This window comes from Piliocolobus tephrosceles, chromosome 3 (assembly GCF_002776525.5).
Source record: "Piliocolobus tephrosceles isolate RC106 chromosome 3, ASM277652v3, whole genome shotgun sequence".
Lineage (NCBI taxonomy): Eukaryota > Metazoa > Chordata > Mammalia > Primates > Cercopithecidae > Piliocolobus > Piliocolobus tephrosceles.
The window spans coordinates 148,453,836-148,479,276 of NC_045436.1; the positions used below are offsets into that span (position 1 = coordinate 148,453,836).

Consider the following 25,441-nt stretch of genomic DNA (forward strand, 5'->3'; position numbering starts at 1 on the left):
TTTGAGACAGAGTTTAGCTCTTGTTGCCCAGGCTGTAGTGCAATGGTGTGATCTCGGCTCACTGCAACCTCTGCCTCCCAGGTTCAAGCAATTCTCCTGCCTCAGCCTCCCGAGTAGCTGGGATTACAGGGGCCCACCACCACGCCCAGCAAATTTTTGTATGGTTAGTAGAGACGGAGTTTTACCATGTAGGCCGGTCTGGTCTCAAACTCCTGACTTCAGGTGATCCACCTGCCTCAGCCTCCCAAAGTGCTGGGATTATAGGTGTGAGCCACTGTGCCCTGCCTTATTTAATTTTTATACGAAATAGAATTCATCACCAAAATAAGAGCATTAGAAAGGATATTAGTATCTCATGCATAAGTATATAACAGAACATTTCAAAATATTATTTCGATCCAACAGAGTCAATAACAACTTACTCCACATAAATGGCCTTCAGTTGCTGAGACAAAGACAAATTCTTGGTTGCTAGAAAGCTAGCCAACTCTGCACTTATGACAGCGGCACTGACTCCATCTTTGTCCAGAACAAAAGGACAGCACATGTATCCTGCAGAAACACACGTCACACATACATCTATACAATACGGTGTCAAACCACATGTGAGTATGAATCCTGGCTACTGCATATTAGAGGTTGTATAGTGTTGCGTATATGCTCGTTTCTCATTAACTACCTTATGTTTAAGACTTTAGCCCACTGCCTAGCCCACAGCAGGCCTTCAAGAAGTATTTGCTGAAGAACCTACAAGATTTTCCCTCCTGGCCACATGGTGCTCAATCACTAGAGTCATGAAACTGCTTCCAGCTCATGAAATTGTTTCTAATTGTCCTGGTCAATAGATATCTCTTTCTTCTTTGAATCCCAATAGTATTTGTTAGTTACATCATTCATTTTGACATCTGGCCTATACTCTTGTGTGTGATTACTTAACTAAATCTATCTAAGCTGCTGTAGGCTAAGGTCAGTGCCATCATTTCTTTTACAGTCACTGAGTAATAGACATGCAATTAATACTTGATAGATGAATGTAAGAAAATCTTTTCTAAAATAAAAATCTATGGAAAGACAAGTCTGCCAAATCTGACAATAAACGAGCAGAATCTGAGCAATGACACTTTCTTCGATTAGTTAAATCGTGTGTTAGTGTTGCAGAGAATATACAAATGCATATAAAAAAATCTAATGCATAATAGTTTTTACTAAATTAATAGCTTAAAAGCATTTGGTACAATGTGAATTTCAAATTTCTATAGCTAGCTCTCCTTTCTGTTCATTTATACTGACAGTTTAGGACAAGGGTTTTTCTGTCATTCTGGCTGGACCTGGTTCGTCCTTTTGGGTGACTATCATTTTGATGACAGCAGCAAACCATGTCTTCCTTCTCCCTTCCTCTGCATAGACCCTAGCATAGATCCTCATTAGCACTTTCGGAGGAGGATGGACTTTAAATACCACAGGGTTTAGGCCTGGATATTAAACACCACAGTGGAGGAAACATCACAACTCCCAAAATCCATATACTGGCAGTCACGCATACAATATCACTGTTTTCAGTCATTCAGGCCAAGGATTCTGACATGAATGACTTGGTTGTTTTTAAGACATTACTTTTTGCTGTAAATCATCTGAGATGTCAATTTTGGAGTAGGACAGTTCGACATTCAACCTGAGTGCTGGAGAAGCAAAATAAACCGTGTTTCACTGTGGATCTTTGAATCCAAATGCAAACGTTTCCTTTTGCTTTGTAACCAATTCCTTGATGTTCATGATCACTTCTTACCAATAGCTTCTTCAAATGCAAATAAGACCGTTTTCCCCTGGTCTATTAGCTGTTTGGCTCTGTTTCCCATCCACTTAAAGCCAGTCAATGTTTCCTAAAGGGATAATCAAAATGAGGAAGACATGCCTTAGATCTTCTACAGAGCAGATGAAAGGAAAATGAGTGAATCCCAGAAACAACTTACCTCAAAATGAAAACCTTCCTTTAAGGCAATGGCCCGCAAGATTTTAGAGGAGACGGTGCTGGACAACATGTACGTGTCTTTGAGAGCACTGCGATCCTGGTTCTTCTCTTTCCAAGATGTAAAAAGCCACCAGCCCAAGAGGGCCCCCAACTCATTGCCTGAAAACACCCTCCATTCACCACTGAAAGAAAAAAAAACAACTATTCATTTCCATAATCTTAAGGCAGACTCTAGAGTGTCATGGGGATAAACAACTTAGCAAACAAAGCCTCAAAGTATTTTCTGCAAGGCTGTTCTTGTTATTCATCATCTTTAAATAACTGGTCAGAAATGTAACTGCCATTTTACAAACATCTGAGCAGCTACCATATATATCAGCCAGTTTGCCTGAACAGACAGCCTGTCTTTGAAGACTGTATAAAATAAGTATGTCAGACATGACACACAATGGCTCTATATTAATCTTTGGCAAAGCCTTTGGTTTTAAATATAACAAATATGCTGGCAAGATCCCCCATATATAGAGTAAGTTTTGCTATCTCAATTTCTGGACTGGTTAGTGTTGCTGATTCTGAGACGGGACAGCTCAGTACCACTTAAGATCAAGCTCCGTCCTAAATGGTCAGAACATCAGAGAAAAGGTGTGCGATTTCTGCTTCTCTTGGCAGTCCAGATGGCTAAAAGTAAATCGCATCTATCAGGATGTGTCACCTTAGCTTAACTTTCTCAACACTGACATAGAATGGAATCTGTTTTATCACAATCTAAAAACCCTGCCATTTCAGCAGCAGCACCCTCCTGCCCCCAAAACATCACATAGGCTACCTGACATCCAAAACAGCTTGGGCCCTGCCTACCTTTCAACTTTAGCCCCCACGTACTTACTTCTCCTTTGTTCAAACTCTCTGGTCAGACTTGTCTTAAATACTGTGCTGATAACCCACAGGAATTCCTCCCTGGTCTGTCCAAACTAAACTCAGCATCTCCTTGAAGACACAGCTCCCTCCTAAACCCCTCAGCAAATACTGAAGCACACAACTAGCTCCAAAGTGCTTTACCCTCATTAGACACTGAGACATTACTTACAATAAAATCAATTATAAAATGAGAAGTTCCCAAATAGGAACTTCAATTTGAAACACATACTGGGTTGATTTACTCTGCATTATGCTTGCCAATCACGTAACCTCCCCCACACTAGATCTCTATCTTGCTCTCCATCAGAAGACTCCACAGGAGGTTCAGTGAAACGATCATTTGCAAAATAAATGGGAAATGTTTCCAAATAGGTCTCGTCTCCCCAGGAACACTTTACCAATGAAGAGATCAGCCTTCATATGTTCTATAATACAGGTAATCACAATTAATTTTACCTGTCTTGCTTTTCTGCCACAGCAAGTCTATCAGCATCTGGGTCATTTGCTAAAACAATTCTGGCCTTGGTTTTGTCAGCCAAAGCAAAAGATAAAGTCTAAAGAAGAATATGAAAATAAAAGATTATTTAATCAAGAATCGAGCATATGGTAGTCTTTAAAAACATTCAGTTCCTTAAGAACTCAAGAGGTCTTTCCGCTCTTAGAAAGATAATACAGGACCAACCAAGCCCAGCTCCAGAAGTGAAATTTAGCAAACAAAAGCTACAGCTGGTCTTGGTTGGCCACATGGTATCTTCCTAAGTCAGAGGTCAGATAATGGGAGCATCGGTGTGTGAACCAAGCCTACCAGTGTGCCCGCTGTGCATGTGCCAGTAGGTGTGAGGTTGGACTGGTATTTCCAGGCATTGCCGTGTGATCAGCCTCACAAATAAAACAAAATAAACTGATTCTCTGAATACCACTGCTACCCCAACCTTTAAAAATGTTATAGGAACCATACTGTAAGCAACACTTCTTCATATCAGAGAAATGACAAGAAATAAAAATCATAACCTGATAAAATTTCACTCTATTACTGCTTCCTTTTGGCATTAAGAAGACACAGCAAATTAAATTAAATTAAATTAATTGAATTTGAAGCATCATTTAGAGCTCAGTTCTCATATCCTGATCCTGGGGTGTTTAATTTGAAAGATCCTTTAAGAAATGAATGACTAACAAATATACATATTTCCTTTTTTCTTTTGAGACAGAGTCTCGCTGTGTCACCCAGGCTGGAGTGCAGTGGTGCAATCTCAGCTCACTGAAACCTCCGTCTCCCAGGTTCAAACAATTCTAATGCCTCAGCCTCCCAAGTAGCTGGGATTACAGGCATGTACCACCACACCCAACTAATTTTTGTATTTTTAGCAGAGACGGAGTTTTGCCATGTTGGCCAGGCTATTCTCGAACACCTGACCTCAAGTGATCCGCCTGCCTTGGTCTCCCAAAGTGCTGGGATTACAGGCATGAGATGCTGCACCCAGCCATATATACATATTTCCACGCTGAAATTAGTTTTTCTTCAGCACAATGAAAACACATAAAATGTATTTTACTTGACAGTAATAGTTTTGAATATAAAAAAAAGCAGATTTCATAATTTAAAAAAAAATTAGGTTACCAAGACACCTTTCCCCTCTTCGGGATTCGGGTATTTCACCGTTGGAAACTCAGGATCCGGATCTTTCTGTTCAGGAACAGCCTCAGGAGGAACAAGGTCAAAAGCCTTGAAAGCTGACTGCACAAAGTTATGACCCACCCCATGGACAGAGGTGTGCACAAACTTCACCTTCGTCTCCCTGTTCACGCTCCTAGAATCAGACACACCGTGGAAAATGATAAAAGGTAGAAACAGGTCTCTCAAAACTGCAAGGCTTGCAAGAATGTACAAGACAACTGAGTTATCTTTCTAATTCCATTTCAAAAAAACAAAACGTATCTATTCTCTCCCAGATATATATATTCCCTCCCTCAACATACTCAAGTTTTAAATTCTACTCTGTAGTTATTTTCAGCAAATCTGATTATTTCAGGTTTTGTTTTATGTATCCCATCCAGAGTGAGATACAAAGAAGAACCTCAAGCTCATGTTCCTACACGAGACTCACTGCTGGCCTGACAGGTGCCCTGACAGTGCCAGAGCCAGCCCGGGACAGTTCCTTCCAGGGCTCCACACACCCATACATCCCCAAAGCGACAGATTCCCAAATGTCTTTTATCAGCTTCAGAAATGATTTTTTAAATGTCCTTTTTAACAAAATGTGTTGGGTTATCTCATAAATAAAGATATAAAAAATAAAACTTTTACCTTGGGAGGCCAAGGCGGGCAGATCACCCGAGGTCAGGAGTTCGAAACCAGCCTCACCAACATGGAGAAACCCCATCTCTACTAAACATACAAAATTAGCTGGGCATGGTGGCGCATGCCTGTAATCCCAGCTACTTGGGACACTGAGGCAGGAGAATCGCTTGAACCTGGGAGGCGGAGGTTGTAGTGAGCCGAGATCGTGCCGTTGCACTTCAGCCTGGGCAACAAGAGCGTAACTCCGTCTCAGGAAAAAAAATATAAAAAATAATAATAATAAAAAATAAAACTTTTTGTTTGCCAAGTAACAATCCTGTTTGATAACATGCCATGACTTAGGGACTTCATACAGACTAATAACAGATATCAAAATTAACAAGAGAAGTTACCGAAAAATAAAAGGCTTAAAAACTTCCAATGCTCTGATGACTGGAATCTTAGGTTACTATCTATTTCTTTTGGGAATGAATAAATGAACACGGTCTTATCTAAGAGAATGGTGGTTTAAAACAAGCATACCCTGAAAATAAAATGCATCTGGGAAAATAAATACGTAAGATTAGGGAGGAAAAATCTGGAAAAACAACTCTCTTGGATTTTAAAATACATAATAAACCTATAGTAATTAAACCAGCTTGGTACTAGATATAAAAAGGCAGATTAAAGGAACAGAATAGAGAATTCAGAAGTTAACCTAATTTGAAATGGGAAATGAACACAGAAGTAATAATGCTAAGTGGTTAACATGCTCTGGAGTCAGAGTCTGAATTTAAATCCTGGAGGTTGGCCATCTATAAGCCGTGTGACTGTTGGCTATTAACCACTCTTCCTTACAGTTTTCTCATCTATAACATGCATGATAATATACTATAATTTACTGGCATTACTCTGAGGATTAAAATGAAATTACATGTTGACCGGGCACAGTGGCTCACTCCTCTAATCCTAGCACTTTGGGAGGCCGAGGCTGGTGGATTGCTTGAGCTCAGGAATACAAGACCAGCCTGGGCAACATGGTGAAACCCCATATCTACAAAAAAAAATACAAAAAAATTAGGAGGGCATGGTGGCGCACAACTGTAGTCCCAGCTACTTGGAGGGCTGAGGCAGGAGCATTCCCTGAACCTGGGAGGTCAAGGCCGCAGTGAGCCAAGATCATGCCGCTGCACTCCAGCCTGGGTGACAATGTGAGATCCTGTCTCAAAAAAAAAAAAGAAAAAAAATTACATGTGAAGGGTCTCCAGCAACTATCTGATATACAATAAGCACTTGATTAACGTTAGAAATTGTTTCATAAAAGTGACCTTTCCAATTAGTCTAAAAAAAAAAAAAAAAAAAAAAAAGATTCTTCCACTGATGTTGGTACAACCGCAAACCTTTTAGAAAAAACCTATAATCTGCTTTCCTACTTCATGCCCCATATAAAATTAAAAATCACTAATGAAACAGAAGATTGAAATATTACAAAACACAAACATGAAAGTTCTACAGAAAGAACAAGCGAAATTTTTTGTTACTTTAATAATTTTGTTATACAGCGTGTCTTCCTAAGCATGATATAAAACACAGAAGCTATAAAATAAGAGTAATAAATATTATACAAATTTGTAAACAGTTCAGCAGAGTTTCAATAAAAAATTCCAAAGATAACAACAGAAAACATCTAAAAAACATATATTATATATATTTTTATATGTATATATTATATGTATATATTTATATTATAAACAAAGATGTTTATAAATATGAAAGGTGAACAAATACATAGAAATATATAGGTTAAAGAATACAAATAAAAGTGAGCTATTACTTTCAACTAGCAAATCAGGAAAAATGAGAAACTGGATCACAGCACAGGAGGAAATGTAGATATCATATGCTGTCACCATCTACTGCTGGTGGGAGCACAACTGGTATATTTTTGGTAGTCAATTTGCTAAGCACTATCAACTTTGCGAATGCATAGACAATTCTGATGCCAGAAAGTTACCTTACGGATATGCATGCGCACACACATGCACGTGCGCGCGCACACACACAGACACTCAAGCAACTGTTCACAAGGGGGGTTGACTCCTGAGCTACTGGGAGTGGAAAACCAGAAATGCTTCATTTTTCATGAAGTTAAATCAAAGGGGCAGAGGGAAAGTTCACAGATGTGTTTTGTCTGGACTACACACCATTGAAAAAAATGGTACAACAGGTAGGAATTAGGAGATTTCACACACAAAATGCAGGTTTCTGGTTTTTTTGGGAGGAGGAGAACTCAGATGATCTGGCAACTGGGACCTATATTTTCATGTGGGCAACACTCGGCTGGCATGGCTGCTCCCTTCAGGAGGGACTGGGCTTTCATACTCTGCACTGGAGTGGACACCATCAGCTGATCCAACAAATACAGTATCAAAGATATCTACAAGTTCAGTTTCTTTGAATCCGTGGTTTCTTGCTAGGGGGACAATCAGGAGGGGTGGGACCTACAGCATACTCAAGAAGACACTACTGTCACTCTGCTAGACCACTTCCTACCTGACGGTAAGGACTGAGTCTGTGTCACTGAGTTAAACACACCGGTGCAGCAGCCTTTAAGACAGAAAGTCGGGACTAATAGGGACTAACATAGGAAGGTGTCCGTGACAAATTAACTGGGGGGAAAAGGGCACAGAACAAACCACACACACATACTATATTCCCATTTATGGTTTTGAAGTATATTATACATATATATATATGCTTGCATATGCACAGAAAATTTTTGGAAAGATAGAAAAATACCAGTGTTTCCTATTCCAGACTTTCGAGCAAGTTTTTAAAACATACATATATATGTACACACACACACACACACTGACATGTATGAATATGTATGAATCACATACATATACGGAATCTACAACAGGTCAGCAAACTAAGGCCTATGGGCAAGCCACCACTTCTGTCTGCACTCCTTCACTGACGTTTCACCTATGACAGCTTTTGTACTAAAACAGCAGCAGAGTTGAGTAGCTGAGAAAGAGTCCATGTGGCCCTCAAAGCCAAAAATATTTACTATCTGTCCCTTTAAGAAAAGTTTGCCAAGGCCTGATCCACAGCCTCTAAAATCAGATGCGGCTAGGTGGGCATGGTGGCTTACACCTGGAATCCCAGCACTTTGGGAGGCCAAGGCCGGTGGATCACTTGAGGCCAGGAGTTCAAGACTAGCCTGGCCAACATGCCAATACCTTATCTCTATTAAAAATACAAAAAAACTAGCTGGGTGCAGTGGCTCACGCCTGTATTCCCAGCTATTTGGGAGGCTGAGGCACAAGAATCGCTTGAATCTAGAAGGCAGAGGTTGTAGTGAGCCAAGATCGTGCCACTGCACTACAGCCTGGGTGACAGAGTGAGACCCTGTCTTAAAATAAGTAAACAAAATAAAATAAAATCAGATGCAGCTGTAGTACATGAACCAATTAAAGAGAAAAACTTCATGAACACTGATAGAATTTGGCTGAATTACATAAACTTAACTCACTCAAGGCCAGTGAAGACATAATTTGTTTACCTGTGGAAACAGTACTTTTTAAGGTCTTCAAAGTAGTCATTATTGATGGAAGCACTCGGATTGTGAAGAAGTGGACTGCTATCAATTAAACAGTCGTCCCAAGCTTGAGGCCATGGTTCTAGGTTTTCTTCAATAGCTTGAGAAATCCCTTTATCATGAGGAGAGATGATCTGAGCTCCATTATCCCAATAGACCTAGAGAACCCAGGAACACATTCAGAAGGTTTACCGTTAATGGAAATAAGGCACCTATTACCTATGGTCCCAAAGAATACAGGTACAGGATTCCTACAGAAGGATGTACGTGTGGAGTAGAAAAAGGAAAATACCTTATAACCATTATCCTGCTTTGGATTGTGAGATGCAGTTATCATGATTCCAGCACAAAGTTTCAAGCGTGATACTGTGAAGGGCTGTAACATAGCAGGAAACAAGAATAAATAGTTTTTAACAAAAAGAAGCAGATATCCTTAAAATGTCTATTTTATACTGTTCATGCCAACTTGCTCCCTTTTAATAAATGTAATATATAAATAGCATAATATTTTTGAGCCACACCCCAGCAGTATGCAACTACCCTTAGAACTAACTATTTGCTCAAAATTCCAGGACGCATTTCCGAATAAGAAAGGTGAGTAATTTCCTCAGTGCCTTCTCATTCCATCTTCTACTTGATTAAGCTAGAAAATTATTCAAACACAACAATGTCTAAGCCTCCATTCCAATGCTTTCAAGGCTTCTACCTGAGACAGAAGTTTGTGGATTCAATTTACTACCTCCAACTGCTTCTCCCTCTTCTCCTCTTTCTCATTTGCTTTTAAGGAAAAGGTTGAGAAAAACACTGAGGGGCTGGGGGTGATGGCTCACACCTATAATCCCACCACTTTGAGAGGCCGAGACAGGTGGATCACTTGAGGTCAGGAGTTCAAGACCAGCCTGGCCAACATGGTGAAACCCTGTCTCCACCAAAAATACAAAAGAATTAGCCAGGCATGGTGGCAGGCACCTGTAATCTCAGTAACTTGAGAGGCTGAGGCAGGAGAATCACTTGAACCCGGGAGGCGGAGGTTGCAGTGAGCCAAGATCGTGTCACCGCACTCCAGCCCTAACTCTTTTTGAGACAAAAGTGAAACTCTGTCTCAGAAAAAAAAGTTGAGGGAATGCAGAACGCTCTTACACGTTGCTCATTTATCTCTCACTCCAGGGTTATTTATATTTCAACTTAACTCCCATCTCTATTACTTCCCAAAGTGGGAGGAGGGGCTGCATTATTCCCCCATTATGGCAAATGACATTGATTATACACAGGCAACCTGAGATTTAAATTGTCTGTCCCCTCCACCCTCCCACCAAGAATCACTGCAGTCACTCAACCCCCTGGAAGTTATGTCATATCTCTCAGGTGTCCTGGGCCAAAGACAAGAGGAGAACGACTCCTCAGTGTGGACAAAGGATCATGACACACTGGATCAATTCATGTCTGACATAAAATTAATAGCTATTAACGCTTAGTACAGAAGGTAATTAGGATGCTTGAATAGATGATAATTTTTCCATCAAACAATGAAACTTGAACTACATTTAGATGTGAATAGTGTGTGTACCAGGTTATTTACAGCCTAGGGGTGGCTACATCTACCTGTCAGTGCACTAGAGCCAGCAAACACAAAATGAGTTGGAATCTCCTTCTGTAGCGATACAGTCTCATTTCTACTAGATGCAAGTAACTGCATCCAAAGCACATTTTTCAAAACGTATTTTCAGCATCTGGCCCAGCTCTTAAAAGTTTTGTCTATGTCAAAGCAACAGCTGTCATAGTCCCTACTGTCTTTTTCTTTAGATTGTGCTACACAAAGGATTTGATAAAAGTCTTACTCAAACATGCCGAGCATGCTCTCTGTACTAGCCATGAATAGTATTTAGAATAAAACATTTGTATAAAACAGGGGTGTGTCAGCTTGTCAAAAATATTCATGACAAGATAGGGTTTGAGGTGAATTCAGATTTCGACCCAAGAAGTTTCTTAATTGTGATAGCTGAGAAAAAGAACTACAAATCAAATTTAAAAACGGAGAAAAGGCCAGGTGCGGTGACTCACGCCTGTAATACCAGCACTTTGGGAGGCCAAGGCGGGCGGATGACCTGAGGCCAGGAGTTCGAGACTAGTGTGGCCAATGTGGTGAAACCTCATTTCTACTAAAAATGCAAAAACTAGCTGGGCATGGTGGCAGGCGCCTGTAATCCCAGCTACTTGGGAGGCTGAGGTAGGAGAATTGCTTGAAACCAGGAGATGGAGGTTACAGTGAGCCAAGATTGCACCATCGCACTCCAGCCTGGGCAACAGGGCAAGACTCTGTCTCAAAAAAAATTTTTTTTTTTTTTTGCTAACTCACTCAAATATCCTTAGAATGCAAACAAAAGGAAAACTGCACTTTAAAAAAACCAATTCCAATGAATCAAAAGTTGAATACCAGAGAAATATTACCAGGATGTGGGAGAAACATTCCAGGAGAGAAAAGAAAATGCCTCGTATATGCCAAGGAGCTCCTCTGTCATTCAAACAGTCCAATCCCAATAGCCCTAAAGACTGTCAAATTGAGCCAAGTCCCATCCCTGATCATGTGACAGGAAATTATGAAAGGAAATGGCTACTTACCACAAAGGGGGTTGGCGTTATATCAGAAAAGAGGTACACAGGAATCCCCTGACTGATAAATGTGGTTGCAGCAAGTCGGGCAAACCTGCGAATGCAGAGTGACAGGGAAGAAAAGGAGAGTTGAGTGATCAGGACTGTGAGAGATGGAAAGAAGGGAATGAATGCTGAATGTTCTTTAGGGTGAATGCAGCAGCCAGATCAAGGATAGCATTTATTACAATCTTTACCCTGGCATGGGACAGTAAAGCTGAAGGACTCTCAGGAGTCATCTCATTTCACTCTTCTGTTTTACAGAAATGGCACTAAAGCCAAGAAAGGCCAGGCCCCTTTCCCTGGGTCTAACAGCCACTTAGTGGCGGAGCCAGGCTGCATCCCAGCCTTCAGCTCTCCATCTATCTCAGTAGTTCTCAGCCAGGGCAAGTCTGCACCTTCTCCTTACAGGCATCTGAAATGTCTGGAAACATTTTTGCATGTCACACTGGGGAATAGAGAAAGCTGCTATTGGCAGCTAGTAGGGAGAGGTCAGGGGTGCTGCTAAACACCTTACAATGTGCCCCACAACCACAAAAAAATCACCCAGCCACTGTGCAGTCACATGTCAACAGAGCAGAGGCTGAAAATCCCCGCCTAAGCCTATCACAATCCAGCGTACACCACACAGACTGGAAATTGATTAGAGATTGCTTTATTTGAAATATAAGACATCCTGGAGTATGCATGTGTGTATATATACACACACGCACACAAACACACACACACACACCCCCCCATACACTTATATACATCTTGGTTCCAATCAGCCTTTGGAAGAAAACTTAATTATTTGACATTTTTCTCAACTTCCACAGAAACTTGCTCAGGGCAAGACACAGAAATGGCATCAAATCTTCCTTCAAGCTGGTGTAAAATACATTACCACAAATAAATGAGCAATTTACTCAGAATGAACAACATTATACCATCCTTGTGGGTTAAACAATCAGATCATTCATCCTCTCCCCAAATACTTCTTGAGCACCAGCTTCATCGAACAGTATTCTGAAGGCTGCTTGGGGCACAAAGAGCAGATCTCCACTCTCTATGTTACAAACGTGTACAAAAAAATGCAATGCGTTCTCTGCATATACTTAACAGTTACTGCTTACGGTCCCCACTAGATATTTAAAATTGGAAGATTAAAGAATAAACATTTCTTTGGGCGAAATTCAGAAACTGCAATAGTTTCCAACTCCTTATGAAGATTCCATTCACTCATTATGAGTATAACACTTATGTTATGATCTCTAAATGTCTCACGCCTTGTAGGTAATAGAGAGCAGCCTTGAGTTCCACTCCATCCCATCCCATCAAACTCTGAGACTTGAACCATAAGCTTAAATCAGTAACATCACTCACTTTAAGGAAATGATAGGGCCCTAAGGCCAGGGCAAAAAAATCTGTACCTTCATTGATAATGTTAACATATCTCTGAAGGTTGTATCAACCAGAAGCAGGGCAGTCAGCCTAAAATGAAGAAATTTAAGAGGCTCAGCAGGCAGATTTAGCCACATATAAGCACCGTGCATGCTCTGAGCAAAGGATCTGACCTGCCCTGGGGCGGCAGAGGAACATGGTCATGATTTAGTTCTAACTGTACATCCACTAACTGTAAATGACAAGCTGATATGCTAGTTTATACCACATCATTATCTTGTGAATGTAGTTTATGTGCATCTATCCCCCAGAGCTATAACTTTTCTCTGCTTTACTGACAAAAACCACATTTTTGAGCTGCAAAGCTAAAGACTAAAAATCGTATGCCCCCGAGTTCAACCTGGGGCTGATGCCGCCTGGTGATTTTCTCTGGCTATGCACCCTTCCTCACGGTCACACGTTTGTCATCACGAGTGCTTCTGTCTTAGATTGGAAGCTCCTGATGGGCAAATATAGGACTCTATAAACTCATCCAGCTCTGTAAAGTTAATGAGACTTTTCATTAATATTCAGTATGTATAATGCTAAGATACTACTAATACTGATACTCTGGAATGATTAAAAATTCATCATAACAGAGGAAGCGTTCAAGTAAAAAAGAGGGTTATGTAACATGATTAAGGGCAGGGGTTGGTAACTACAGCCCATTTTTTAAATAAAGTTTTACTGGAACACTGCCATGCTCCTGTGTTTATGCATTGTCTATGGATGTTTCTCTGCTTCATGGGAGAATGAGTAGTGGTGATGGGAATCATGTGATACGCAATGTGTACGATATCCACTATTTGCCCTTTAGAGAAAAAGTTTGCTGACCCCTGGTACTAGCCTCCTTAGGTTTAAATTGCGACTCCTGCTTTCACATTATAATCTCAAATAAAGGGATAAAAGTGCATACCGTACAGGTTGCTGTGAGGATAGAATGAGTAAATACGTAAGTGTCTGGTTCATAATCAGCACTCAAATGATTGCTGTTATTACTGTTATCATTATCACCATCAGCATCATATGCCTACAGCTACATAACAGAGTCCCACTGGTTTGAGAATGTTTCAGAAATGCAGCTTGACGTGGACATTCAAGAGTGGGAAGGGGGTCATGAGGTTTATGAATAGCACGGTAAAAATTATGTATAAAGTTAATGGGTACAGCACACCAACATGGCACATGTATACATATGTAACAAACCTGCACATTGTGCACATGTACCCTAGAACTTAAAGTATAATAAAAAAATTTTTAAAATTAAAAAAAATTATGTATAACAAGGCAAATGAGAGGGAGAAATAATACTCCCAGTTTAAGAAACTTTTGTTTAGATAGGTATTACATTCTAAATTGTCTAGATAATTTGATTTCCTCAACCCAACGTAAAACCAGAATCTTTCAAAGTTGCCAAGAGAAGTTACCCATTGTTTTTATTGTTAAGCAATGAGGCTAATGAATATATTAAAGTCAAGTAATTGAGATGGTGATTAAAATAAAACTGCAAAATAAATTATAAAAGCATCATTTTGTAAAAATGTTTAAATACCTTCTGCTGCTACCCCCACTGGATGGATGGGCTCGGGCGTCAAAGCTGATCACGATGCCTTTCTGCTTTAAGTCACTGAACTGTTTTTCCAGGTATCTGCAAAATCCCTACAAATATGCCATAGATTTAAAAAGTATACGCTTTAACATATTTTTATATATACCATGTAGAAAAATTGGACAAAAATTAAGTTTTCTCAAATTTCATAGAACACTATAGCAGAGGGGGAAAAATTCACCTCAGTAAGGAAAGCAAACTCAACAATAAGAAAATAATAGCTTTGTTTATTATCTACGTGTTTCTGTATTAGGTACTGTGTTAGCCATTGATCACTTAGTAGCTGTTATCTCTAACCTCAGATCGACTTTGTTAGGAAAACTTTTTTTCTTTTCCCAGAGACAGGGTCTTGCTCTGTTGCCTAGGCTGGAGTTGCAATGGCACAATCAAAGTTCATTGCAACCTTGAATTCCTGGGCTTAAGCAATCCTCCCCGCTCCCCCAACTCAGCCTCCTCAGAAGCTAGGACCACAAGTGCATGCTACCAGGCCCAACTAAGTTTTAAAAATTTTTTGTAGAGACAGGGTCTTGCTACGTTGCCCAGGTTGGTCTTGAACTATTGTCAAATAATCCTCCTGCCTTCACCTCCCAAAATGCTGGGATTATAGGTGTGGGTCACTGCCCCTGACCAGAAATCCCATTTTACAGATGGTTAAAATAAGGCTCAGAGAGGCACAGTGACTTGTCCTGTTTCAGATATTCGAGTAGCAGAGCCTGGATTTGTACCCAGGGCTGGTGAGAGGTGCTTCAGTGCAGGGCCTAAAAGTACACACTCTAGAAGCACAATCTGTGAGTCTATACTCCACGCTGCCACCTACAAGCAAATGACAAGTTCCTTAATTTCTTGGTGCTTTAGTTTCCTCTTCTGTAAAACAGGAATAACAATATCTACCTCATAAGGAGCAAATGAATGAAAACATGCAAAGTGCTGAGAATTCAACACCAACTAAGTACTATATTAAGTGTTTGCTGTTGTAAGCATTATTTTTGTTGTTATTTTCCTTCAAAGCCATATAAAACAAAGAAAACTCTGGTAGACTGGGCAAAAATAATGATTCATTTTACATTATTTATTTCACTTTTGCTAAAGTCTTATTAAAATACATGTAACTCTTTTTCCTTTGAGATGGGGTCTCACTGTGTCTCCCATGCTGGAGTGTAGTGACATGATCACGGTTCACTGCAGCCTCAATCTCTCAGGCTCAAGTAATCCTCTCACCTCAGCCTCCTGACGTGCTGGGACTACAGGCACTTGCCACCACGCCTGGCTAATTTTTAAACAACAATTTATGTAGAGATGGAATCTTGCCATATTTTCCAGGCTGGTTTTGCCCAGGCTGGTTTCAATTTCGTGGGCTCAAACAATCCTCCTGCCTTGGCCTCCCAAAGTGCTAGGATTATAGGCATGAGCCACCATGCCCAACCCATTACTTTTATTTTGGGTAGGAGGGGATACATCACAGCCTTGTTGCCAGAGCAAAGCTAATTTAGAATGCCTTTAGCTTCTCCTTGACAAATACGTTGCACTGGGATTATCTTCTGAGGCTGAGTGATACAAGGAAATAAGGCCACATGTATTGGTTTCGTGGGTTCCCCAGAAGGTAGCCAGATGCCTGATACTCTAAGACTTACAACAGTGACAGTACCCCTCTTTCTGCTCAACCCTTGAGCTGTGGCCCCAATGCTCCATGGGGCAAAAAGCATTCACACCTCCAGATTCTCTAAAAATCTCAGAGGCCTGCTGAGGATGAGGACCTGAAAGAATGGCCAAGAGAAAACTGAATTCCTATTCTAGATGAAAGACTCAGTGGGGGGAAAAGGGAGGTTTTCAGAAATAAAATGTTATTATAAAACATTAGAAGCATGTTTATTTGTTTGACTTCAAAAAGTAGAACTAAGACCAATATGTAAATTCTACAGAAAGGCAGATTTTGGCTTAAAAGAATGAAACCATCTTTTAATGAGAATGGTCCAAAGATAGAATGGCCTCTTTCAGAGGACAGTGAGTTTCCCATCACTGGTATGCCATGGCTAAATTAAATAATCTAAGAACACAGAATCCAAAATAGAGCATAAACACAGCATAAATTAATTGGCAGGAGGAAATGATAACCTTTATCAATGAGGCAAACAATTCAAAAGTTTCCTCCAGTCTCTCTGTCCTGTTTCCTTTGACATATTTTTGAATCACATACATCTGCTTCTTAAACGAACCAGGCAAACTCTGGGGTACCTCAGAATGAGGCTCCACACCCAGAGACCAGCAGGAAGAGCACCTATGCCACCAAGGAAGTCTGACTAGTGAAAAATTGCCAATATATTTGTCTATCAGCATTCTGCCAGGGAACACTACCCAAGACGGGGTAGAAACCTGGGCTGTTTGTTCTGGGAATCCTCTTGCCTCTAATTTTGAATCCACTCCTAAGATTTTAAAGATATACCTGCTGCTCAGATAAAACTTTCTTAACTCTTCATTTCTCTGTCTCCTATTATAAGTATCCAAGAATAGGCTGAATGAGCACTTCAGAGTGGTGGGGTCATGGAGAAAATGATCCCAAGTGGTGTCTGGTTGAATTACATGACCTTTAGCATACTGATCATCTTCTTTACCACAGGGTTTACCCCTAGAGAAGACCAATTCTAGGAGAAAAATGGGTAAGATAGTCCTTAACGGGAATACATTTCATTACTCTCAGAAACTAGATGTAGAAAAATACAGGGGAAAAAGCTCTAGGTTAATCTACAATCCCTTAGAAATCCCTAACGATTATGCCCAATGGCAGGTGTAACCAACTGGATTGTCCAAAGATGGCCCCGGTAATATAAGCCATGCCACGTGTTCCTCTTACAATGTAACATTAATGCTCCTCCAATGAGAAGTGGGTATCTATGTGCCCTCTCCTTGAATATGAGACAGCCTTACTGACTCACTTTTAACAAACTGAATATGGTAGAAGTGACACTGTGCGACTTTCAAAGCTAGGTCATAAAAGTCAGCACAGCTTCCAACTGGTACATTCTCTCTCTCCCTCTATGGATACTCCATTGGAAGCCAACCACCATGTTACAAGGAAGTCCAGGCCACATGAAGGGGTTCCAGCCCCAGCTAAGATCCCAGCTAATAGCCAGTAATAATTTCAGATGTGTGAATGAAATTCTTCATCTGAGGCCTTCAAATGATTCCAGCCTCCAAACTGGACCAGATGGTACTGAATGGAGCAGAGACAAGCTGTCCCCACTGAGTTCTACCAAAATTGCAGATTTGTGATCAAAATAAATGTGGTTGTTGTTTTAAACCATTACGTTTTCAGTGATTTGTTATATAGCCCTAGTAACTGGCACAGAAGGCAACCTTATTCATCAGCACAGTTCCTATGTTATCCACAAACCGAATAGGATCCCCGAACTTACTCCATTCTAAGTCTTTCCTCCAGCATCTTAGGGAGCCCTATTGCTTAATAAGAATTTGTGACCAGGAGTTCCCACGGCAAATCTTTTTTTTTTTGTTTGTTTGTTTTTTTTTTTGAGATAGAGTTTTGCTCTGTTGCCCAGGCTGGAGTCCAGTGGCACGATGTCAGCTCACTACAACCTTGCCTTCCAGGTTCAAACAATCCCTCTGTCTCAGCCTCCCAAGTAGCTGGAATTACAGGTGCACACCACCACGCCTGGCTAATTTTTGTATTTTTGGTAGAGACAGGGTTTCACCATGTTGCTCAGGCTGGTCTTGAACTCCTAGGCTCAAGTGATCCGCCTGCCTCAGCCTCCCAAAGTGCTGGGATTATACACATGAGCCATCGTGCCTGGCCCCCATGGTAATTCCATATCCTTAGATAAGCTTTCCTTATTGGAGTTTTGTTACAACATGCCCAGCTCTGCCTTTTATGCTGGGATGTATATGTGAGGCACATGTAATCACTATTAGGCAATTTTTTCTAGCCTTTCTTTTCCCTGAATTAAAGTGATATTCATCATTAACAGGTCTAAGCTGAAGAAATACTGATAAGAATAATCTGTTCTATTTCATTTCCCTCATAAACAGTACTGCCAATACCCAGTGGAAGTGCTTCTGTTTTCTCAAATTATCTCTTTCCTAAAAGCTGGGTCTAGACTCTGACAAAAATATTCACAAGTTAAGGCAAGGAAACTCAGACTCAATCCAGACTATAAAACAAAGGAGAACAGGCTCTTGGTAATTCCAGCAGTTAGAAAAGCTTTTTAGCACTTGTAACCATGGCAAAAATAATAGAACCATAAAAGTTGTCAGTTTACTTGGTGCATTTATACGGGAAGGAAAGCTCCATGAGAGAATCTGTTTGCTTGAGTCACTCTCATATCCCCAGTGACTGGCACATAATAGGCACTCAATAAGTGTGCTGAATGAATGAATGAATGGCTATATGAGTCCTGATCATGTGCTACTTCGACCAACTTACTTTACGGAGTAAATGGTGGCGACTTCCTGTGTCTAGCCAAGCTGATAAGACATGTCCATAATTAGAACAAATTAGGTCTGTCAAATAGAAAATGAGCTAGGGGATACATTGAGTTACTAAGAATTATAAAAATGTGGTACCTGTGTAGTCTGGATGATGGTCAAGTCATTCATACGAGAAATTCCAGGTCCCATAGCAGCTCGAAGGCCAGCTGTCCCAAACTCCATTCGGGCCCCAAAACATTTTCCTAGTTCTTCTTTATTACCTTCTGCTATTAGTCGTTTCACTGCCTCCAAAGTTAAGAAATTCTGCAAAACAAAAATGTATAGATACAGCGAGATATATAAGTGAATGAAAAATCAGAAATGTAAAAAAACCCACAATTATTCTAACCCATAGAAAAAAAAAATATATATGTAGACCTTTCAATTTTCTGATGCTTTTGAAATCTGAAATATGAAGTCAGTTTGACATTATAATGTAAGTGTTCTTTTCTTTCCTGTCAAGGTAAGCACTTTTGGAGAAACAGAAGTAGAGGTTTTACCATGAGTCTAACCCCCAGAATGGAATCCCAGCACACTACTTGTCAACTCTAGGTGCTTGTGCAGATTATTTCAGTTCTCAAATTCTGTTTCCCCATTTGCAAAATGGGAATAATCTAGACCTCCCTTACTCGATTTTTAAGGTTTTAAGGTGGTTTACTTCAACTTAATGTAAAACATCTCTCTCTACCTGGCACTTAGTTGTGATTAAATGTTCATTTTTCTCCCTAATGCCCTCCAATTTTCCGGAGAGATTACACAATTTAAATCAAAACCTTACTTTTGTAATGTTTTATAATTCATACCAGGCATTCACATACCTGGTCAAGTTTGAATATTGTAACATCTCCAAGAAGCAGACAAACAACAGAAGCCTAATTTTATAGATGGGGAAGCCTCAGAGATTGAGTGACTTGCTTAAACTGCAAGATAAACGTTAATCTAGTGCCTTTTCTATAACATTAACTGCTTCAAATAGACGCTAACATGATTCATTTAAGTTCATCATACGTTGCCCTATTTTTTTTTGTATAGTAGTTGCAGAAAATGTTAAGGTTGGAGAAAAATAATGACAATCCCATTAATTTCATATGAGCCTTTTAAGTTATGAATTCAGGAAAACAACAGAGGAAGTACTTTATATTCCTGTTTTACAGTCATTATCCACTTAGATGAGCACTCATGCAGGACATGGCCATGTAATTAAACTTTGAAATACTATTGCAAATAAAACCTTGGCTTTCTGGAATTAAGCCCACATTTCCAGACTGTTTCAGATTCAATAGGAATCAAGTAAACCCCACCTTTTTTGGTGAAAAGCAGCAGACACTAATTACAGAACACAGTCTTACCTATCAGACTGTCAGCTGCCCCCAAAGAAGGGCTCAGATCGGGTTCATAAAAGAGGCTCATAAAAGAGGCTCCATAAATATTCGTGGAGTGAATCAGAAAACACGGACTTCACTGCCACACCCAATATCGAGTGATTCTCCCTTGTTCATAGTGTAGGTCTGGAAAATCTTAATTGGTCTTTGATATATATGAAAGACCAATTATATATATGGTCTTTGATATATATGATATATATGAAATTTGATATATATATGAAAGTAGCCTGAGAGAAACAAAGGAGATGGACAGATACGAATGAGAAGTCAAGAGGAGAGCAGGATCAAAATCAGCTCTGGCAGTGACCAAAACTGACAGCAGAGAAAAGAGCAGGGATGAAGGGCACAGTGGAAACACAGAGGGCACCTGCCAGAGTGCCTTGCCAATCGCGGTGGCGGGGGGGGTAGTCAGACTAGAGGGCTGCAGTACTTTTAGCTGGTGGGAGATTCACTGGAGAATGAACGGGCTTCTTCTAAGTTAGGTGCCAGTTTCAAAGCAAAAAAAGAAATTAACAGAGGATAGAACATGAGAAGTGGTTAAAAAAAAAAAAAAAAAAAGGACATCTCATTTCTATCCAGAGAGATACAATCTTTCTATACACAGATGCAACACTGTGTAGAAATTAGATTGCTTTCTTCTCCTTTTTCTTCTTAGGGAAAGTGCATTATGAACTCTGACTTCAAAACAATTCTGTACTCTACAAAGTGCAAGTTATCAGAAATGGAAACATTTTTCTTCCCTTGAGAATCACAAGGTTATCTTCCCAGGAAAAGAAAAACGCCCCCAAGGAGTTGCCAATAGCATCCTGGAAATGGGATTTGCTGACATTTTATCTGTAGGGGCCGGAGAATGGTAAATAAAGACAAAGACCTGACCCCTACTCACCTTGTAATCTGCTTTGTTCATTCAAGTATTTCAGTGACCTACTACGCGTCATGCACTATGCCTATGCCAGGCCCTACAAACCAAGGTAGTGAGAACAGAGAGGCCTGGCCACATAATCTATGGAGGTCCAGTGCACAATGAAAATGGGTGACCTCTTTTTTTTACCATTAAGATTTTCAAGACAGGACAGCAGGACATTAAAACAACAGTGGGCCCTTCTAGGAGCGGGAGTCCCGTGAGACTGCAGGGGTCTCTCGCCCCTGAAGTCAACCCTGGAGACAGACATTAAACAAACCTACAAACAAGTGTTTTTGGAGTTTTTTGTTTTTCCCATTTGTAGTAAGAGCTAGAAAGGAAAACAACAGACCGTTTAGAGTGAATATTAGGGAGAAATAATTTACACTTCGGAGCCAAGGAAGGACTCTCTACGTAAGCCACATTTAAGTTCAGGCACAAAATGAGTCACAACGGAAGAAACAAGTTGGGCAGAGGCGAGCAGCGAGGGGCATTCGGAGAAAACCGAACAGCAAGCAGGAGAACAGGTAGGAAGGGGGAGACGCAAGTTAGAGAGGAGAGAGGGAGTGATGTCCAGAGCTGGGTTCCTGATTCTAAGAAAAGGAATGAAGAGACAGAAAACCATGCTGTGTCCAAAGGGTTCCTCCTCGGCAGTCAAAGTTCTAACGGGTACTCCTGAAGCCAAGCCGGCCCACCCAGGAGGACCCTTGGTTTGTAACCAAGCCCTCGGGATGGGAGGACCGGACCACAACGCTGCTCAGCAGAGGTCTCAGCGGCCAAAGGAATAGGCGGGACGGAGCGATTGTGGGTCCATGGGGATGCACAGCAGAGCACGGACGACGAGCCAGCTGTCTGAGTGACAAGCGTGCTCCCTTCAGCTAGACAGCGTCCAGGGTCTGGCCGCGCTTAGACCACCCTGGCTCGCTCCTCTACTCCAAAATTGCAGTCTGGCCGGCCAGATGGCTGGTTTCGTCCGGGAACACGCTTTCCCGGCCTAACTCCGACCGTGCCACATGCCTGCCAGGCCGAAGGAAGCCTAGCAGCGGCCGCACCCTCCTCTTGAGTCTTCCCGGGAGAGAAGCGGGGTGCACGCGGCGGGAAGGCAGCTCAGGCAGAGCACGCCGCGCCGCGCCTGGGGAGGGCGGAGCACCCGGTCCCGCTCCGGGCGCTCCCCGCCTGCTGACGCCCCTCACCTTGTCCCAGCGCAGCCACTGGGCCGTCTCCCGGTCCAGCCGGGTGTTCTCACCGAGACCGCCGCCTTCTGGAGCCGCCATAGCTGAGCTTGTGCTGCCGCGACTGAGGGAAGTAGGCGGCAAGGTCACTCTTCCGGCCTGGCCCCAAGAGGTGGAGGCGGAGGCGGAGGCGGGGGCGGGGAGAGCCGCGGCGGAGCCAGCCGGTCCTGGGGAAAGTGACGCGCGCCGCGGCGGGCACGCCTCCTTGCCTTTTGTGGGTGTGCCACGGGGGGTGGGAGTGACCGAGGAGGAATTGCGCGGCTGGGGTGAGTTGCTGGCACGAGTGAAAGGCTTTGCTATCATCTCTGATGCATCCAGGTTACAGCCAGCCGTGAGTTCCTGCTGCGCGCCAGGTACATGTGAGATGCTGGGATACCAGGAAGTGCACCCAGATAGGGGCCTGAAGATTATGTAGAAATTCAGAGGGTCAAGAACAGCCAGAAAAAAATCTTGAAAAAGAAAAACAAAGTGGGAAGACCAGTGGAATATAAGATAGAGACCAGAAACAAAAATACACTTGTATGGACAATTTATTTCAGAGGCAGGGCTGCAGAGCACAGGAGGAAACTATTTTTAGTTAATGGTGATGGGTCAACGGGATATCCACGTAGTGAAAAGAAAAAAGAGAAATTGGCCCCCTACCTCTCGTCACACACAGCTCTGAACTGCAGATCAATTGTAGCTCTAAGTGTGAAAGGTAGCATGAAACTTATGGAAACTAACATAGGAGCACATCTTCCTGACGCTGGTATCACCAAGCCATAAAGAAGATGCATACCCATAAGCATAAAAAGGCACGTGCAGGAATATTTCTAGCAGCATTATTTGTAAAAGCCTCAAACTGGAAACAACCCAGATGACCATCGACAATACAATGGATAAATACTTGGTAGTATGTCCATACCAACTCATATAAATAAATCATGGCACATTGATGCAGCAGCGCAAGTGAACTACTGTTATACACAACATCATGAATGAATCTCACAAACACTGAGTGACGGACGGAGTTCAAAAACCCGCCTCCCAACCCCAAAATACTGGATCATTCATCTGTAGTCCCAGCTACTTGGTGATGGGGGAGCTGGAGGGAGTCCTGAGGAGGGAGGATCGCTTGAGCCTGGGAGGTCAAGGCTGCAGTAAGCTCTGATTATGCCACTGTTCTCCAGCCTGGGAGACAGAGGGAGACCTTGAAAAAAAAGAAACAAAAACAAAAAAACCGAAATATATAAAATTATAGGGAGAGGGAACAAATCAGTGATTTTCAAGAGCTGGGGGTGGGTGGAGGGGTTGACTACCAAGGGCACAACGGAATTTGAGGGAGTTGTGGAAATGTTCCGTATCTTGATTGAGTTTGGGGTTTACGTTTATCAAAACTCATAGAACTAGGATATAAAGGGTAAAGTTCACTGTATGTAAGTTACATCTTTTTTTCTTAAGTTTTAAGATTAAAAACTAAAAAGGAGGCAAAACTAATCTATGGATGTCAGGAGAGTGGTAGCTTTGGGAAGGAGGGAAAGCGCCTTCTGGGGTTCTGGGACTGTTCTGTTTCTTGACCTGGACGATGGTCAACAGGTGTGTTCACTTTGTAATATTCACTAAGCTGCAATCTTATGAGTTGTGCATTTTCTGTATGTTCTTCAATTTTTTAATTATTATTATTTTTTGAGACACAGCGTCGCTCTGTCACCCAGGCTGGAGTGCAGTGGTACGATCTCAGCTCACTGTAACCTCTGCCTCCTGGGTTCAAGAGATTCTCATGCCTTAGCCTCCTGAGCAGCTGGGATTACAGGGGCATGCCACCATGCCCCAGCTTATTTATTTATTTATTTATTTATTTATTTATTTATTTATTTGAGACAGAGTCTTGCTCTGTCACCCAGGCTGGAGTGCAATGGTGGGATCTCAGCTCACTGCAACCTCCATCTCCCGGGTCCAAGTGATTCTCCTGCTTCAGCCTCCCAAGTAGCTGGGATTATATGTGTGAGCCACCATGCCCAGCCTTTTTTTTTTTTTTTGTATTTTTAGTAAAGAACGGATTTCGCCATGTTGGTCAGGCTGATCATGATCTCCTGATCTCAAGTGATCTGCCCACTTTGGCCTTCCAAAGTGTTGGGATTACAGGGATGAGCCACTGCGCCCGGCTAGTATGTTCTTCAATTTTAAAAAGAAAAAATATATATCCAGGATCTGTGATATCTGTTTAGTGTCATGGGGGAGGCATATTAAACATGTAATCACAGCAGTTAATACATAATTACAAACTGATAAAATGCTGGAAGGAAAGCAGAGAGATGTCATGAGGATGCAGGCTAACAGAGGCCACCTCAGTCAGGAAGCTTGCCTGAGCACTGGAAGCTTAAGAGAGATGTGAAGGAAGGATGTAGTTAATGTGAGAGTATGGTCCTTCCCCTGACTGCAAAGCCTGAGAGACTGGAGCACAGAGAAGAAGAGGAGGACAGGCTGCCTCAGTTTCCCCAAATGTTAGGTGGTCTGCAGGTCCACCACACTCAGGCTTTCTCTTTTCTCTGTACCAGATAAGTCTTCTTCTCAGTCATGCTCTGGAAAAAAATTGCAGGACATGGAGAATCAGAGACCCAGGCAGATCTCACTCTGTGCAGCCTTCAGCCTTCTGCCAAGGTAGGAGCGGGGGCTGGTGGGTCTCTAAATATCCAGCAGTTCTGGGCCTCAGAGTTCATATCTGTCCTTCTGTGATAGGGATGGTTGCAGCTGAGTCTCTACTATGGTTCAAAACATGTGGGGAGGCCGGGCACAGTGACTCAAGCCTGTAATCCCAGCACTTTGGGAGGCTGAGGCGGGCGGATCACCTGAGGTTAGGAGTTCGAGACCAGCCTGGCCAACATGGTGAAACCCCGTCTCTACTACAAATACAAAAATTAGCCGGGCGTGGTGGCAGGCACCTGTAATCCCAGCTACTCAGGAGGCTAAGGCAGGAGAATCGCTTGAACCCAGGAGGCAGAGGTTGCGGTGAGCT

At 41.8% G+C, this 25,441-nt stretch overlaps 1 protein-coding gene across 1 annotated transcript in view; it reads right to left on the minus strand.

Annotated features, from left to right (window-relative positions):
• PGM2 (phosphoglucomutase 2) overlaps window positions 1-22,561 on the minus strand; it is a 35,018-nt gene extending 12,457 nt beyond the window's left edge. The window contains exons 1-11 of the mRNA XM_023224505.1: window positions 22,408-22,561; window positions 19,025-19,192; window positions 14,396-14,502; window positions 11,392-11,476; window positions 9,065-9,148; window positions 8,737-8,930; window positions 4,509-4,698; window positions 3,344-3,441; window positions 1,971-2,151; window positions 1,787-1,880; window positions 423-552 (exon numbers count right to left, since the gene is read on the minus strand). Coding sequence (XP_023080273.1) covers window positions 423-552; window positions 1,787-1,880; window positions 1,971-2,151; window positions 3,344-3,441; window positions 4,509-4,698; window positions 8,737-8,930; window positions 9,065-9,148; window positions 11,392-11,476; window positions 14,396-14,502; window positions 19,025-19,192; window positions 22,408-22,488 — 1,412 coding nt within the window. The 5' untranslated portion in view covers window positions 22,489-22,561. The remainder of the gene's footprint in view (window positions 1-422; window positions 553-1,786; window positions 1,881-1,970; window positions 2,152-3,343; window positions 3,442-4,508; window positions 4,699-8,736; window positions 8,931-9,064; window positions 9,149-11,391; window positions 11,477-14,395; window positions 14,503-19,024; window positions 19,193-22,407) is intronic.
• Window positions 22,562-25,441: the final 2,880 nt, after the last annotated feature.